Source organism: Epinephelus fuscoguttatus, linkage group LG8, assembly GCF_011397635.1.
Source record: "Epinephelus fuscoguttatus linkage group LG8, E.fuscoguttatus.final_Chr_v1".
NCBI classification, from domain to species: domain Eukaryota; kingdom Metazoa; phylum Chordata; class Actinopteri; order Perciformes; family Serranidae; genus Epinephelus; species Epinephelus fuscoguttatus.
In genome coordinates this window covers 27268634-27288012 of record NC_064759.1, presented here as the reverse complement: position 1 = coordinate 27288012, position 19379 = coordinate 27268634, and the positions used below count along the sequence as shown (strand labels likewise).

The following is a 19379-nucleotide window of genomic DNA, read 5'->3' as shown; positions in this document are numbered from 1 at the left end:
AATGTATCTGATAACAGGAGATACATTAACAGTCACCATGATCACTTAAAACTATTACTAGTATTGATGCAATCTGACTTCTGCCCACAGCCTGCGAAGTCCAGGGCTCTGAGGTGAAGTCTTCAAACTGTTTCCAAAAGCAAAATACAGATTTTTTACTCACAGTCACCCAGTGACTCAGTACTCTCTCAGTAGCACAAAAGCACACCCGCCAGGTGTGTATGCCCCAGATGAATGGGAATTAATCAAAATGCAAAACAGTTTGTAGTTTTATTTCTCTGTGTCATGCAAATATCTTTCTCTCCATCTTTCTCTCACTCTCACTCCCTCTACATGTGTGTGCAATGCATGTGTGCGTGTGTATGTTTCAACAGCGCAGTGAGAGACCAGTGCAACAGTGTGTGGGTGGACTATCATGGGGCAGCAAGCTAAAAACATGTAAAACACACACACAAACACTGTATGCTGTAACGCAAAACCTGAATGAAAACAACACAAATTTTAAAAATGCATCCTAATTACTTTTTTGGGGGGGGCTAAGCTGGCTATATTGGTGAAGAAAAACAGAATTTTGAAAACGCCAAAGATACTCCAGTCCCTTAATGACTATGCAAGATGTAATTATGTTGGGTTATCTGCTGTCTCAAGAAAAGAATTTTAAACTCTCGCACAAAATGACATGGAACCCACCCATAACTTCTTCCATTATAATAAATGTTTTAATCAGGTGGTTTATTTTCATTAAACTCGTTTCTACTAGCAACATAAAATAGAAAATAGGAGACACAGTGTTTGTGCGTGGACATTTTTTGTGTTTGTCATTACTTGATTGAATTTCTGAAGTGGTCCTCCGCAGGGTTTTTCACAGTGCAGCTGTTGAGCACCCACAGGTCTGCATCTGCTGGGTCATCTATAAAGAGAGAGAAGGCTCATTTTTAGTTAATGTTTTCACAGGACATCACAAGCTTGACTTTCTCAAGCAAACGTAGATCAAACCAATCAACACATGATCACAAAACAAACAGTATAATTGAGGATTCAACAAAGCATAGGGAATCCTAAAAAAGCAGCACTTCTTAATTGGTCTCTGGTACAGTTCCTTTGTGTCTGAAGCACGCACAGGGTCATCATGTCCCCAAAAACTCACATCAAAGTGATGCCACATGTGGCAGTAATTCTAACCAGTCTCTAAAACTGGGAGAGCAAATCTACTCCTCTTTCAAAACCACATCAGTCTCCTCCACACATGAGATCTTTACTGTCTTTCAAAGGTGTCTAATGACTTTAAGGTATTATAGGCATACAGGTATCACGTTCACAGATGTGATCAGAGTTCTGCACGCTCTCATCTCATTAATTCAATACATATGTGCTCATTTGTGTTGATTATCCCTGGCTTGCCGGCAGCTAATCCAGAATTCTGGAGCTAGATTTCTGAGTGCCACATTGACAGGGGACCAGATTAATTCTGTGCTGGCCTCTTCTCAGTGGGCAACACGAACCCGAGTTGATTTTAAAGTTTAACTGTTTGTTTGGTCGCAGAACTTTGATTGCACTTTCTCATGCTTCAGATTTCCTCTGCCTCAACTCTTATAAACCAAATGTGTAACAGTTTTGGTATATTTTGTTTAGAGCTTGAAAATGTACAACAGTATGGCAAAAGTACCATTTGGATGGGATTAATTTTACATAGGGATGTCAGTTTACCACAGGATGTCTGTAATATAAATGTCCAATTCGCATGGGACAAGAAATCTCTGTAATTCTACCAGAAATGGAAGTGGTAACTCGCGCCCTGGCGTCACCTCCCTGTCGGCATGTGCGTGCTACGTTGCTTCCTGTAAGCTTCAGCTGAAGGATAATAATAATTAACAATTAGCCCAATGATCAGGATCATGTATACACAACAATTTGCAATATGGGTATATAATAGGCCTACCTAACACAACCAGAAGTCTCGTGGCTCTGAAAAGTGGTTTCTTCTCGACCTTTGTGATTGGTCTCCCACGTAGGGCTATGCGATCATTAGAAGAATGTCCACTATCACGACTGCCGACAACACCGAATGCCTCTTCAGGCGCCTCCATCATCGAAACAACACAGAAAACTAGTTGTAAATGCGGAGAAATGGTTGTAAACAGGACGGGACGAAATATTTACATACACTTTTACAGAGGATCGCATTCGCACAGGATTAATATTACCCGAGGTTTTTTCTCCGGGCCGTTTTACAGAAGGTAAAAGTGGCCATAATTTTTACTGACATTATCCGTATAATGATTGCAGATATTAGGACTAAAATCCCTGGTAATAATTACTTTACCCCACGTCTCCACGTTAAACTAATACCGTCCAAATAGGGCTGAAGTCAGCTGTTTTTCAAAATTAAGTTGTTTTTGGTATTGAGACCTTAAATTTACCAAAAGAATCCCATCCGATTCCTGGTTTGATTTTGTCATGAAGTGCGGCCAAGCTTTAAGTTGGGGACAGTGTAACTTTTAACTTATACCCACAACCAATCAGTAGTCAGAGTCCTGTGACTCCTGTAACATGTCGACCTATGCTACCAAGAACTTCTTCCTGCTTCCCCACTGTTTGGTATATTTTTGGTGTAAGGTCTACATCATGGATTATAAATTTTATTGGCTATAACCTTTGTCTCTTTGCATGCCATCCTTGGACATGGAAATTTACACTGGCAGCTAAAATGATGAATATGAAATGTATCTCCCCTTTCACCCCACAATATTCAATATATTTCACTGATGCAGGCAAACAAAGTTACACTAATGAGCAAGGAGGCTCATTCTGGACCTTGGGACCAGTATCTGTAACAAAACAATTTCAACTCAAAGGTTCACTTAGCTTTCAGCTGCATCTCTATGTCTTGCATTTGAAACTGCCTATCCTAGACCCTCTAACCAACACGTCTTTGAATACTGAAAACCACTCAACTCATTGTTACATGACAAAGAAGCTTGACTGTCTCACAGAGCTGCCAGAATTTAGTAGAAATAAATACATAGTAAACAATAACTGATGTTTAAATACTCAAAAGCAGGCCAACATTACCAAATTTGTTACTTAAAATAAAAGGCCATGGAAGCATATGCCTAATTGATACACACAAACACAGCGCGGTATTACTCCTTGTGATGTTAAGCTCGGCTGCTGCTCAAGATGACGGTGGCAGGCTTTGCATGGCACTGCCAGGAGAGCTGTCACACACAAAGACACACATAATCGGGGGGGTATGGCACGGTGGTTGTGGGGAGCTAGAAGCCTGCTCCTTCACGCCACATTGAACCAGATACTTCACTTGGAATCCACTTCCCTGCTGCAGTCAAGCATACACACACACACACACACACACCCCACTCACACTGTATTTCCCGCATTAGTTAACTTGATACACACCCACACACCTGTAACACATACAGCAGGTCTCAGGATGCAGAGAAAGGGGAGATTATCGAGTACACCACACCTTGCCTTAGGTAAACTCTCAATCCCTCTCACACACACGCACACATACACAGTTTCCATACCAAGGACAACAGCATCATCATATTATTCACAATAAGACACAACACAGTAAAATATCTATTGTATTCACATTCAACGTTCTTATTTTGACTGAACGATCAGTATCTCAGCTGCACATACAGACTCACATTAGTTAGAAAAATGAAGATGAAAGATCTATTGCAGTGCTGCTAAGCATCACTTGTGAAATAATATCAGGCTATCTCAGGGCCCTAACACACCAAGCCAATGGTCAGCTGCTGGTCAATATCCGGCCATCAGAGAACGTCTGTTGCCCAACTTTTTCGGTGTAACTAGCACTGTTGGCACAAGTCAGCCCTTGTTGCCCATTTCAGAGAGACGTCTGTGAGAGAAATCATTCTGACTGACAATTCGGCTCCGTGTACAAGAAAAGAAACAAATGTGAGGAAAGCAAACAAACGACTTAAGTCGAGAGTGTGTGAGATTGAAACATCTTACCTTCTTATATTAGGTAAGATTATTCTTTTAGCCATTGAGTCCTAGCAGAAACTGTTCATAATTGTGTTATTGTTCACTAGTGCACAGTAAATTTCCTTTGTTCTTTCAACCTCAGGTTGTGTTGTTAATGTACTAACTGGCAAACTAGTGTCTTAAATCTGTCCTGTTAGTGTTCCAGTTTCGCTTTTTGAATGATAAATACAATCTACTACCACCTGCTAGTAAGCAGAGTTAGCTCCTCTCACACAGGCATAGAAAGCAGGTGCTAGCTGACAGTGTGCTGTAGTTTTTGCTGTGTGTTCAAGTACAACTTTACAACAACTAGACACAGTTCTTTAAGGTCTGTTTGATGTGCCTGGGCCTTTAAAGTTCCAATAAGTTGAATTAAAAACCTTTATAATTCCAGTTTGCCAAGAGTTTGAAATAAGAAAGACCAATAACACATCAAATCTTTAACAGAAAAAGTTACTAAACTTTTAATTCACAGTGTTTTAAGGCATCAAGGTTATATTGTATGTTTAAATGTTTTAGGACTTTTCAACAGCTGTGGAGGGAATGAATATAGAAACCACTTAGTCTATTAAAATGCGAAAGCACAGTATTGCCTCAAGGTGTGTTTGCTGATTGTATCAGACGAGACTTAATGAAGTCTCATAAAACAGTAGCACAGCTGCATGTCTTGTAAAAGCACCTAAATAATGTGAGTCACGCTGGTGGGTCATGAATCATGGGTTGGGTTTGTTTGTTTGGGCCTCTGTGTGTTGTGAGAAGTCATCCTTTTCTTTTAATTGGACGGGACAATAATTAGATAGGACAAAAAACACAGACTCATCCTAAAGCTACAAATGCAAAACTGTGAAATGTGTGTGTGAGTTAAAGAGAGTGACAAAGAGAAAATATGTTCAGCTGGCAAAGGGTGCCCATTATGCCTACCTTTATTTGTCTAGGCAACCAACACATACACATACACAGACACAGACACACACACACACACACACACACACACACACACACACACACACACACACGGAGGACTAGTGGGAGTGGTCTCAGCTGTGTGGTTGCTGTCTCCTCTCTGTCCTGAGGGAGGCTTTCCAGACCAACAATAACAAGCTCTCCATCAATTTAACACATGCATGCACACACACACACACACACACACACACACACACACACACACACACACACTCTCTCTCTCTCTCAAAACAGACACAAACATCTGCAGAACAACCCTATCCACAGAGTCAGCACAACTTACCAGTACACAGATACAAACTATACAGACAAAAAGGAACTACAGAGAAAGGCAAAACAAAAATATGCTGCTTTTGTATAGAGCTGTACCCAAGACTTATGTCAGTCGAATCATATTTGATTGTTTAATACGAACATTTGACTATTCTTTCCTATTTTTCCATATTGAGTTTGAGGTTTGAATGGGGGTCCATGCAGCATTCAGGGTGACAGTGACATCCACTTAATGTAGTAAACAAGCCGAGTTAGCCCTCAAAGCTAATGCATGCTAACTGCGATTACAATGGATCACAAATGTACAACAACATTATTGGCTGACACCAGATATCAAACAAAAGCTAGAGACTGAATTCACCACTTCTAAGCAGAAGGCAGACGATAACATTATCTCGGAGCCTGACAAGGCAAAGCCTCTCTTCCTGCGGGCAGCTGTCTCCGTCTCACTCAGTCTCACCCTGGGTCTGGGTTCACAGCTGCCTGTACCGGAGACCAGCTTGAAAAGCCAGGAGCTCTCACTGTGCAGCTAAATATGGGGACTGAAACATCCCCAGAAGTACACTGACTGACAAAAAAAACAACAAAAGAAAAAGACTGTTTGACTTGAAGAATCACAGCTGACTGAGGGGTCTCCGACTTCAGGGGGCAGCCCAATGGTAAAACTGAAAAAGCTAATCCTTGCCTTTTTAAAGGTGCTAATGGCTAATTTACAGGTATTTGTAGCTTTAGCTTAAAACCGCTATGGCCCCTTCAGTGTCAGTGACAACAGCAGCAGCTGTTCTTGATCCAGCACACAATCAGCATGGCAGAAACACACAAGTACAACAGTCCATCCCCATCCAGGGACAAAAGTTTGACATAATCAAACTTTAACAGCAGAAATTAAGAACTGTGACAGTTCATAATGGTGGCAACCACACATTCCCCACTGCTACAGCTGACAGTGTACTGGGGGTCAAACCCACCGCAAGGCATTGCAATACTCAAGGCAGCAGCATCTTCTCAGACAAAAAGGGCTCTTTGGAGGTACAGATGGCTGAAGCCACAGTCAACAACTCAAAATGTTCACCTTACCTTAGGTATGAGGATTACAGCTTTAATCATTTTCAGCTCTTTTTGAATCACTTTGTTTCCATCATGATAGACTTGTAAATCTCATTCAAAATGCAATATGATTGTGAGTACTGGCAGTCTATAGCTTTTCTAGAACAAAGAAGACTGCAAGAAACTCTACGTGAGCCTGATTGCACGACCTGTACCTTGCAGCTCAAAGTAAACCTAGTTTTAATGAGATGCAGACTCTGCTCTGACATCACTGAATATTTGAGATATTCAGTCAGGGGGAATAACTTTTACTGTGGTGCCTAATTTTCAGACAGTGCAAGCAGTGTCTAATGATGCATTACAGGAACGTCACACTGAGGTGAATTAGAAGACGAGCGGGAATATAAAGACCGACACTGATGGGTCCAAAATGACACAAGAAATCATACATCTCCACAGCTGTCACCACAAATTACTGCCTGGAGACACTCTTATTCCTCCATGAAAATCAGTTAGAGGAATAACACCACAGTCTATGGACGGCACTGAAAATGGCTGTCACACTGTCAGTGACAGCTGCTTCTGCTGAGTGAACTTTATCTCATTTGAAACTTATCAAGCCATAACTGACATCATCCGTGTCACAAAAATGCACTGTCCTGGCTGTCACTGGCAGCAACTCAGCCTTGGCACAGCACTGGTATTAATGATATCTAGAAGATGCAAAAATTGTGCATTACTTCAAGCCAGTTATTCAAATATTTACATGTTGGAAGGATAATGTGTTGTGAATAAACTGGTGCATAAGGCAGTGGATGGTGTAACTATTAAAAGAAAAGCAATGAGCCACTCAAATGACAGTATGCTGACAGTCCAGAGTAGATTTACTTTTTGGGAACAAGTTAAGTGGGGGGGAGGGGGCAACATGTGTTTTCTGCTCATCTGTCCATCGTTGTTGGAAAGTACCCTGGGGTGTGCTTCAGTGACTCAGCATTTAAGTGTACATAAATTCCTACCACCCAAAGAAGTGCTATTGGGAAATCTCTGGAAAGTTACATTTGCATATGATTTGCATAGGTATGGAGATGCAGTCAATGACTCTGAGACACTGTTAGTACAGAATGTGCACAAAAACTGTTGACTAATCTTTTATCAGATAAAGAAAAGGCCCAGAGGGTAAGACAAGCATCCTGGTATGTATTTTGAGTGTGGGTGTGTGTATCCGTGTGTGTGGCGGGGTAAAGGTTTCCAGTGCACATGCTGCAAAAGGAGTCTATGTTAGCACTGTATTAAACCTGCAAACTGTCAGGAATCCATGGATTAGAAGGGAGTGTGGAGAGGCTACTGAGAACATTCCTGCATACAGATCAGTTTGGTATAACTTCAGATGTTGTGCACTTGTTTCCATACATCGATGTCACATGACATACCCATGAAAAGAAAAAGAAAATGTAACAAAAACCCAAAACAATTATGAACAAATGCTTTGCTGTATCATATTAAGCTTTATAGGGATACTTTGCCAATTTTCAACCAGCTCTGTATCATAACAGTGTGGGTAGTATGTGTAAATGAACTATGGTAAACTTCCCTCCATTTTACCAGAGCCCAGATCTCTATGGCAGTCACTCAAAGTACAGATTACGCTTCCCCATTGTTGCATGCTAAGCACCACCAACACAAAGAGTACAGAGGCAGACCAAGAGAGAGATCCACCCCCCCAAACTAAGATCAAACTCCAGTCAAAGTGTAAAACTAGGCAGTGGTGATGAAACATTAACCAAGATTCTGTTACTGTATTGGCAATTTCTCACCCAAAATGTTTTCAGCTACATATTTTAGTGCACTGTTTGGCTGTAATACAAGAATTTGTCAACAAGAGATGGGTGCCATACTGTTATATATTGTGTTGTAAAAGCAGAGGTTAAAAACACTGAGGTCAAACAGTAAAAGAAAGCAATGCTGATCAAATATAACCCTAGATTATCTGACTGCATTGCCTATTTCTCGCCTAAAATGTTTTAGAAGTATATGCCATAGTTTCCTGTGACAAAACGGCCAAGTTCACATTCCGTCACCCACCAGCGTGAGCATTTGTTGGTCCGGTACAACGCAGTGAATTCTGGCAGTTGTATGCTTTCTACCTCTTGAGCAAAAAGCAAATGCCACAGCCCTTTTTCTCTATTTTCTATGGTCATGTAGCTCCAATTTCAAGTGTACTTGTGTTTTTCTTCTTTTTTAGAAAGCCTCCTTTTATGTAAAGACCATCTTTCCAGCTGTGAAATACTTTCTTTAACTACCTGAGTTTAATTCAATCACAAAACAGTGGCAATTTTACTAGCTCCCCTAATGTGTGAATAATGTGTGATGTACAACACAATTACTGCCTTGGCACTATTGTAGGACTCCACAAACAGACACACTTTAGTAAGGCTCATTTTTAAAACATTAGTTCATTCGATTTTTTATCTTTAATTTTGCACTAAGTGGTCATAGTTGTGGGGGAGCACTGGGTGTACCTTTACACCTACAAATATATTTCTGTCTATGATATACACACACACACACACACACATACACACACAGCAGCGTAATAATGACACTATTTCACTCAGTCTGCAGCCCACAGATGAAAAGCCTGTTTTATATTTTATCCAATATGAGAAATATATTCCATTTGACCATAACAGCTGACCCCCAAATAAATTGTTTTTTTTTGGTGTGTGTGTGTTCGAGAGTTTCTCCAATAAGGAATATAAGGAATTCCACCACTGTCAAACAGTTGACCCCACTATACTCAAAGGGAAAATGGCCTTTGCTTGTGTGTGTGTGTGTGTGTGTGTGTGTGTGTGTGTGTGTGTGTGTGTGTGTGTGTGTGGAAGTGTACCTTAGCACATTCTTTTCAAACATTCCCACCAACTGATCCAAATGACTGAATCTAATCCATGAGGTTGCCTCCTGTGTGTGCTTCTGTGTGAGCGTGTGTGTGTCTGCGTGATATTCACCCTAAATTCACCCTGCAACCAAATCATACAAGAGAGACCAGGATATTGAAAAGGCAACACCTGGGGTCAGTGTGTGTGTGTGTTTGTGTGTGTGTTTGTGTTTGTGTAACCATATACACAAGGTCATACATAACACATTTCAATCACACTACTCCCTATGGAGATTAGGAGAAAGGGTTATAGGAGCAGGTGCATGCATCAAATAAGTATGGATGGAAAGATGGACAAAAGAAAGAATGAGTGTGAGAGTGAAGATCAGATGGCTGCTTGTGTGTATAAAAAGAAAGACAGCAAAAAAGGATAAAAGGAATAGGTAGGATAGAGGACTGGGGACGGTCACCCTGAGAGAGGAATGAAAAGAGAGAAGTGTGTGTGAAGTGGAGGCAGGTGATAGTCAATACCCCAATGGGATTTGGGATGACCAACAATGTGGGCAAAAAATGGAGGAGAAAGAGAGACGGAGCCACAAAACAAGATGCGAAATGAGGAAGGAGGAGAAAACAGAGTGGAAAAGATGAAAGTGGAAAAAACAGAGTGGACAGAGTGGAATAACGGAGGCAGGAGAGGGAAAAAAGCAGTTGGAAAAGAGAAGTAAGCGAGTGTCATCACTAAGTACGCCGCTCTGATCTGATGTTCCATAAACATCATAATAAACACACATTTCATGGCTGACATGTTTTAGTACACTTGCCAATTTTGTGTGTGTTCATGTTTGAAAATCTATAAAAATTTTGTTTCAGAAATACAAAAAAAAAAGAGGTATTCTGCTGTATTTGCACATTATGTCGGTTGTCGATGTACCCACAGGTGTGTGCAGCCAGCACCCCACAGAGAAATGGGGAGGAGGCTCAGCTGCAGGGTCAGAAAGCAGAGAAACACACAAACAATAACAGACAGACTGGGAATAAGGTAATCTCCCTAAACTCTTGTGTATCCAATGTATGCAGATGTGCCAACAACTGTAAATTCAACTATGGTGTTTACTGTAAATAGACAACTGTTCACACTTAACTGTCAAGGTTAGTGAATTTATTTGTTTTCCTAAAAACAGCTGATAAGAACTATATTTACTCACTAGCTGCATTTTTATCTTTGCACAACATAAAAATAAGCTATAACACAACTCCATGTAAAAATGCATGTGTGCTGTTGTTGCAGCAACACAACTTCATGCTACAGAAGCACAGTGTAAAGCAAATAAAGTGAATCTGGAGTACTACCTTGGATGCAGGACCCTTTGTGTGTTTAATTTACTTGATTCATGACTTCAAACGCCCATCCTCCAGCTACAACCCAACAACATGCTTTTAATTTTGTCATAATATCCATACAATGACAGGAATGTGGACCTCAAAATCAACAATGTAAAGAAGTTTGCTCTCTTGACTCCTTGCTTACTGTGAAGTGGTATCAGGTGTGTACAGCCAAGCTAAATGAAGCATGCACAGGGCTGCTTTTACAGCTAAACAATTGAGTTTGTCCTTGTCCACTGTGACACTTACAAGACCATGGACGAACAAGTGCTGTCGCTTAACAAGAAGAAAGTCAGGGTGCGGCGGCTTGCCTGTGCCGAGCCAGCGAAAGTGAAACAATAGCTGCTTTTCAAGGGTATCGACCATGGAAAATGGGGAAATGGTGTATTCTGTCATCTTTGCCTCCACTGGCATGTGTGTGTTTATACACAAAACACAAAGGTAGGTACAGTATCTAAGAGTATTGGTGGCACAGTGCTGCAGAGTAACAGTTACAGTGCTTAGCACTGTAACCTCACAAGAAAGGTTAAACTTTACTATCCAGCTGGGGGCCTTGTGTGAGAATTTGCATGTCCTCAATGTCTCTGTAACAGTTTTCTCCCCCAGGCAAAGGCATGTAGGTTATGTGACCTATAGACTTGTAGGAGTATATGTGAGTATGTGCAACATATCATTATTCAACGGTTCATGTGCTTTACGAGAACACACATGCAATATGGGGCTACACAATTAATGAAATATTAATCTTGATCATGATTTTGGCTTTCCAAAGTTAACATGATCGACAACAATACTGACGTTTAAAATGTGGGCTTCACTCATAGAAAACTCTGCTGCATATCACATCAACCACTTCCTAACCTTACTTCCAGCATCCACTTTTGGGGAGCTGCCGCTGCATGTGTACCATGCAGTGAGAGCAAAAAACTTTCCTGTATGTTGCAACTGCAGATGGCAAATCAGAACTCAAAATCAAAAAGAGCTACTCCCTCATAACAGATCATCATCTGACAGGAAGTATTTTGGATTTAGGGAAAATGATGTCAAGCAAAAACAAATCATGTGCAAAGACTGCACAAAGTAACAATGCATGAACGCATGAAGGCTGGGACACAACAACAGTCTCCTGGGTCAAAGTCTTGTGTTTGTTTGACTCAGCAAATCTAACTTAAGAAAGTAGATCAGGGCATTTCAGCTTTTACTGCTACTTTAGGCTAAATGCAACACAATGTAAGATCTAGCCAGTATCAAAATTAAGCCAATGACCAGACGCAGTGCTACAACAATATACACTTTATTCTGTAGAGAAGTAAAGCAAGATACAGCTCACGAATAAACAGCACAAAAAAGGAACCCTATTATTGTATTTTATGCCAATAAATAACTGTTCATAGAATTACAATAGTGGCTTTCTGAAAAGGTTCTTATATTGCAGAGTAATATGAACTATTTAACTGCATGGCACAGAGATACCGGAGATGGATTCACAGAGTCAAACAGGGACAGAATGGCATTTCTCGCTAAAAATGAGAGAAATAAGTTTTCAAAGCCATAACCTGAAGGGAGTAAAGATGGTTTTCAGAGTTGTTTCAAATAACAGTATTTTACTGGAGACAACAGTGTGTAAAAATGTAAGCCACAGACACTGTGGTAGGTAAAAAGAGACTGGTGCAATTCTTATGGCGTTGTTAAGCTCCTATCAGCATGCACATACCTGCTATTTTATCACAACATCTTAAAACTATCATCGTTCTTTTACTCCCTCTTTTCCCCGAGTGTAACTTTTTTCTTTAATCGCCTGTATTCTCCTTTCCATTTCCCCCATATTATCCAAACGCGATATTTCCCCTTCTCTCCCATCTCATTTAACTACCATATATGACACCCACTCACTTTCACTCCTTTCCTCTCGCTTTCTTATGTCATTTGCAAACCTCAACTTGTCACCACCTTCTCATCTTTCCCATTTCTTTCCCACATATCAAAAGTTTCTTATTCTCTTTTTTCCCTCCTTTCTTGCCTTCTTCAAATTCTACTGCACCACCCAACCCCAATATTAACCCTCAGAGTTGTCTGCTTTCATTTTCCCTCAGCTGATCAGTGTCTTATGACAGATGATGCTTAATGATGATTTACTGGCAGTATTTTGCAGTGGAAGAACACACAAGAAGTTGTGTTTTCCTGGAAAAACTTTCACACACTTTAAAGGATCCTATTATGCTGCAAACATTGTAAGGTGAAAGTGAGAAATTCATTTCTGAGGCAATCAATTCATCTCATAATTCATCCATTTGATCTGCAGAAAAGGCCAGACTGAACATTAAAACCTGTCCACCTGTAAAGCATTAAAGGCATTAAAATGAAAGCCTGAATTAATCATAGTTTTACTGTCAAACCTATCCACAGTAATTACTCACTACGAAAAAAAAAATCAGTTATTATATGGACAATTACAGTATGTCATACATCCGTTTTGACTTCTGTTCTGCAAAAAGGCTATATATACACATAACAGTCCTATAAATAGCGGGTTAATTTACAAAGGCTTACAGCAACACATTCCTCTCAGTAATTGGCACTGTGATCTAAATAATTAAAGACTTGTGTTGATGTGATTGCAATCTAAAATGAAACAGCAATCTTGCTTTCTAGCACTATGGAGCTCCCGTGGTGATTACTCTGCAAACAGATTTGTTTTTGCCCTGCCAGGAGAGTACTTAGCATTTCAAGTTCTCACTGATCCAGCATCCTGCTTGGGTATTTCAGGCAGTTCAGGGAAGTTCACTGCAGTCAAATCTTGTATATTTATGTAGGAAAAAGAGCTCTGGAGACTCTCTGCTTTCCAAGCACCATAAACCTTTCATACAGGCTCCTTTAATTCTCTCTCTCGATGATAGATATATCATATATAACCCCACTTTCACTGCTATCACTGCGGCTACGGTATCATATTTTCCATTTCAGACAGACCTACTTAACAAGTTGCCAAACTTTCTCTGACATTCCCTCGCCAGCTATACACACACTGTGTAACTTATATCTGTCCCTGGTGGCGACTAGCAGGTAGAGTTAAGCTATACAGGCGTTTTTAACTGTGCAGAAGAGCAAGGCAACAGCACTGAATGGAGATGGTTGTTTGTACTCCCTGTCTTTGCAGTACACTGGTTCTCAATCAAATTTGGATTCAATTTCCCATAATGTTCAGCTCCACTCTCTATGAGTCCATTCAGTCATTTCCCAAGACTACTTAGAATAAAACAAAGTAGCTGAGCGATTGAGATGTGTAGATTTTCCAGACCGAACAAACAGATCCATGCAGTCTCTGATTTCCCTCTGGTCTTCAGCCATGGTAGATGATGTATGAGGGCAAAGGGAGAAACGTCTGGGTGTGTATATGTATGTGTGTGTGTGTGTGTGTGTGTGTGTGTGTGTGCAGTGTGAGTGAGACAGAGAAGAGGCAGACAGCAAGCCCTAGGGGTCAATATGATGCTCCTGGTGCTTCACACACAGACCACACCATGACCCACTTTCCATCCCGTCCCACACACACCCCCACACACTCCCACGTGCACAAATGCATGCGCGCACGCACACACACACACACACACACACACACACACTTGTCTTCCTTGTTATTTCTGTCTTCTACCCTCCATCCATTCCACCCTCCATCTCAAACGCGTCATCTCTCCTCCACTGCCTCACCCCCCACCCCACATCTCTCATCTTACTCACACACACAAAAACACACAGGACATGCTGACCTTGGGATAGAGTGCAGTGGTGGTTTATAGGGGATGTATGCTGGGGCAAAGGGGTGGCTTTGGGGTGAATGGATACACTTGACTGAGCTAACAAGGCCTGTCTGGCCTTATTGGCCGATTGGCTGACTGGACAGCTGGATGCCAGGCTGTGGCTCGGGGAACAGGTGGAATGGAATGCAGGGTGGGGTAGTGACCCAGTGCTGTGCATCACAATCAATTCATATACTGCAAGCCTGTCAGGAAAGTGAGCTTTGCTAGGACACAACATGACCCAACCAAATTCCTTGCTGTCAGCGTGAGAATGGCAAGGATTAATCTCCGTCTTAAACTCAGTGGCAAAAGTGACCAGTTAACAGCAACAGCACCAAAAACAAGTAATCTGATCTTTGTGCACGGCCTCAAACAATATGCATTTATGTGAATGACTGATCGATCTGGGTAAATGCATCAAAACAAGAAATTAAGCGATGACAGCATCTAAAAAATAATTGTGCATTTGAGAATTAATCACCACCAACGGAGTCTCTATTATGATGAGTCACATATTGCACTGATAAACTGCCCCAAATGTAACAGCTACACTCACTCACACGCACACACACACACATATTCCCCAAGCACGTGTGTGAGAGTGGGTGTGTGAGGAGTGACAAGTTGGGCATGTTTGATTGGGTACAACAAGACAGAGTCCCAGCTGACAACATTTCTGTCTAAAAGGTTCCCTCTCCTCAGGGAGCGAGCGAGTGTGTGCATGTATGTGTGTGTCAGCACATCTGTGTGTTTGTGTAAATCTGTGCGTGTTTCGTGTGCGTATGTTTGTGTGCGTCTGTGCGTTCGCCTCACTGACGTGGCAAATTGTGAATGGGCCTTGGAGGACTTACGAGTTTCACCTCCAATCACATTTTACAAGTGAGCACTCAAACAGGCACACAGTCACATACACACAAACACTAAGACACACACACACACACACACACACACACACACACACACAGAGGGGCCTTGGGGTTTTGGCGGTTGGTCTATCCGTCTAGCAGGGTGAGCAACCACTCAGCCGTGGATGATAATGCAATCAACTGTCATTAGAGGGACGCTGGCTGGCTACACACACACACACACACACACACACACAGACAGAGAGAGAGAGAGTACAGCTACCCACGATACACCTGTCAGTCACAAGTGGAAAACTGCAGACAGTGCTATAGTAAGTTATGGTATTAGTACAATCCCACTGACTACATGAATACCTCCTTACAGAGTGAGAAGCACATGAACATAATTAGAGCTAAACGATTAGTCTATAAATCAATTAAGTTACGTTCACATTACTTAATGCTCAATTCCGACTATTTCCCTCGATCCAATATTTCCTGCCTTGACTGTTCACATTCATTTGAACTGACTCATAGCTGACATCAGTGTAATTGAATCTCTGAGCTGAAATGCCTCACACGCAACCAATAATGCAAACAAAAAAAAAAATGGTAAACAAAAGAAAGAAATAGTGGTGCAAGCTTCATCTCCCAAATGATGCAATAGTTGGAAGGTCTGATAACATCATTCTGCGTATTAAGTAGCCATGTGCTTCTGTTTGATGGGCTTTAGTGTATTTTCAGAGAAATGGCCCTTCGGAGAAATGGGTGTTTGTTTTCGGGATAACTGGCTGCAGTACAAATGGGCTTTCAGTCCACTGGCTCTATTATTAAATGTTGCTGATAGGTCTGTGGAAGGTTGGGAGAGGAGTCGGGAGTCGTAGGGCCGTGATGTGGAGGGTTTCACTTCTCCATAACTTTAGGATGTCCATGGTTACATTCACATATCTCTGCCGGTGCCCCACAACAATGCTGTCACGGCATGTAGGCAAGCTGTCCCTGTCTGGCAGTCAGGCTCATGTAACATGGAAAATCCATGGATGTATGGAGAGAAAAAAAACACATGAATTCTGAAATGACTGTTCTCACAGTGGTCACATGTCCAGTTATCAGTTATGTATCAAATCTATGACCAGTTATGAAAATGACACAGTTTTGATTGGATAAATTTGGATTTCTGCGTCCAGATTACTCTGTCTGTGTCACATGACAGAAAAAAAAAAAAAAGAAAAAAAAAAAAATCAGATTTGGGTCTCATTTGCGCGTAATGTGAATGTGGCCTTTGTCAGTCACCAGAAAAATAATTTGCAACTATTCTGACAATGGATGAATGATGAAAGTCATTTATAAAGCAAAAACAGTAAACGAATAGTGGCTTAAGTTTCTCAAATGTGAGAAATTGCAGGTCAAACAAAACAAGACATTTGAAGACAGAACTATGGGCTCTAGGACGTCAACATGGATATTCTTTTATTATTTTACATTTCATGGATTAAACAAATAATATCAAAAAAATAATCCACTGAAATAATCGTTAGCTGCAGCCCTGAAAATAATCCATGTATATATCCAGTTGCACAAAAATAGAGACATACATATGAACATACATGTAGCCAAAACACTCCACAACACAGAAAAAACACACACGCAAAACCACGTCCTCTATCCTCATCGGCAGTTAATCTTCTGATGCAACTCCAGAGCAATACCAGTACAGAAATGGAACTGGGTGCCTCAGAGACCCCGCAAAACTACAGGTTTGGTGTGACAGTTTTCTGTCCTATTGGTGCTCCTCCTGCTGTTTTTATTGCACTATTTCTTTATTCATTCTGGTAACATAAAGGTAGAGCTGGAAGGGTCATTAGATGTGATGTCATGCCCAAGGGCCCAAGATGTTTCTATACTTTCTTTGTCTTCTCAAGATCATCCTCTATCTGTTTTCATCGCATTACTACAAACTCATTTACAATTTTATTTTTGTCTTGGATAAAAAAAAAGCAGGGGCTCATTACAAACAACAACCAGTATCTCATTAGGAAGGATAAAGATTGCAGAGCAGCCAGTAACGGGAAAAAGAAAGGCCCCGGGTTATTTAATCCATCCAGTTGAATGTTTTCTGATAGAGATCACGCTTCTGGCAAAAGCAAAGCTCGGCTGACAACAAAAATTGTCCAAAAAGTTGCTCTGTGAATCATTAAGTACAAGTTTATCCAGCTCTTGATATGATGCATTTTAAATTTAGCCCAAAATCCATGATGATTGTATAAAAATAAGGCTATGTTTGACCGCACCAGCAATGAGGTGATTGGTAATTCTGATATACAAATTTAATTTCATAACAACTGTAATAGCACACAGAATTAGCAATCACAAAGAGCTACAAGTGATAGAAAGTAAAAAAGCTTTTCACACTGTAGTAGATTCAAATTTGTCAACTCTGGACAGTCTTTCCCAAAAAGCTTAGTTTTCAGGAGTGGGAAACTTAATATGGATATAAGCTCAAAATAGAGAGAAAAGGATGTATTTTCAAATGCATCCGGATTAGTGTGGACATCATCTAAGCTGTCATCTTTTTTACAGTTCCTTTCTTTTCTTTCTCCCACACACACGCTCACCAAATATACCAGACTGCAGTCCTCTCAGACTCACTGGGGGCCTTGACGGCATCTTTCCCACATATCAGCTTAGTTTAGTGGCAGAAATTCACAGCAATGGCTCTTGTAGCATGTGCATAATCTACTGTCTCTTCTCAGAGACAGATCCGGCAGTGTGTGTGTGTGTGTGTGTGTGTGTGTGTTGCTGTGTGTTGGTGTGTACTACTGAGAAGCGGGGAGGGTGTGCCAAGTTAGGCACAGCAGGGGCCCACCATAGCACTCACGCCAACAGTTTGACAACATCTTAGAAACATCTATTCACTTGGGATTTCTCTCCTGTCCTTAACAACTCTGAGTCCATTACTGTTACTGAGGAAGAGTCAGCCTGACAGACAGAGGCAGAGAGAGGAGAGAGAAGGAGATGGATGGAGGGCTAAGAGGGAGGGAAGGAAAAAAAAGTTGTGAAAGATGGAGGTGGAGCAGTAGTGGAGATGCACAAAAGATTGAAAAGACTGAAGAGATCGAGAAAAGGAGGTGGAGAGCTGGAGGCTGAGTTTGAGGAAAGAAAGGGAAAGGAGCAGCGACAGTGATAAAAATGTGGAGAAGCAGACAGAAAGAGAACAAAACAACAAGGATGCGCAAAAGGAGAGACCTAGCATTAGAAGAGTAAGTGGGGGTATCTCGGTGAAAAATAGCAGGCAAGCTCAGCTGAAAGTGGAGCAGGAATGATGAATGCTATGAGACAAGCCAACCGCTAATTTGGATGGCAGAGGTTTGCTTCTACAGGGCAAGAGGCTGGAGTCAATCTGTCTCTCTTACATCTGATCACAGAGACACAGTGTTTGCACCTGGGTCCAGACACAGGCCCCACTCTTAGTCTAAAAATAGTGGGAAATACCTACTGAACTGGCAAAGCCAATTACATACAGTATCAGCCTACACTGAACATCAAGGCACATTGTTTTTTTCACTGGACCAGTGTTTATAATCTACTAGAAGTGACCAATTTATTGTTAAAACCAGAGCACAGCAGTAGTTCTGTCATTAATGTGGGTAGGAGATGTGGGAAGTGTGCATGTGGACTGGAAAAGTAACTACATTTCCAGCTATTAAGTTTCAAAGCAATCACTGCTAAAGAAGATAAGAGGGCTTAGTAGGGCACACATGGGTTGTATAGAGAAACTGTACAACAGAGGAAAGTAATGATAAACATCTGGCAGTGGATTCCCTGTGATTTTAAATGTGCATTAAGTGTGATTTATTGAGGTGCATACAGGCAGGGGATGGAAACCAGGCCTAAATAGATTTTTGCCATTACACGTCTCACCTTGCATAGATAGGATGATTTGAAGCCTCAGGTTCAGGCAGTAATTGGGGCCAATCACTAGTCTGCAGCTCAGACAGAAAACCATTATGATCATCAGTGCAGGCATGAAAAGATATTTCACACAGCGAGAGAGGGATTATTAGAGTCAAGGGCACAAAAGTCAGTGTGTCTGGGAGAAAGAAGGGCCTGGAAGGTTACTGACTGACAGAGTAATATACCAATGATTTCACTTTTACCACACACCTCAGAGTGAAACATGGC

General features: G+C 41.2%; 1 protein-coding gene across 1 annotated transcript in view; it reads right to left on the bottom strand.

The window, feature by feature from the left end:
- The window catches only part of cdkal1 (CDK5 regulatory subunit associated protein 1-like 1), a 287467-nt gene that overhangs the window by 235319 nt on the left and 32769 nt on the right, over window positions 1-19379 (bottom strand). Inside the window, exon 4 of the mRNA XM_049584408.1 lies at window positions 826-910. Within this exon, the coding sequence (XP_049440365.1) occupies window positions 826-910 (85 nt within the window). The remainder of the gene's footprint in view (window positions 1-825; window positions 911-19379) is intronic.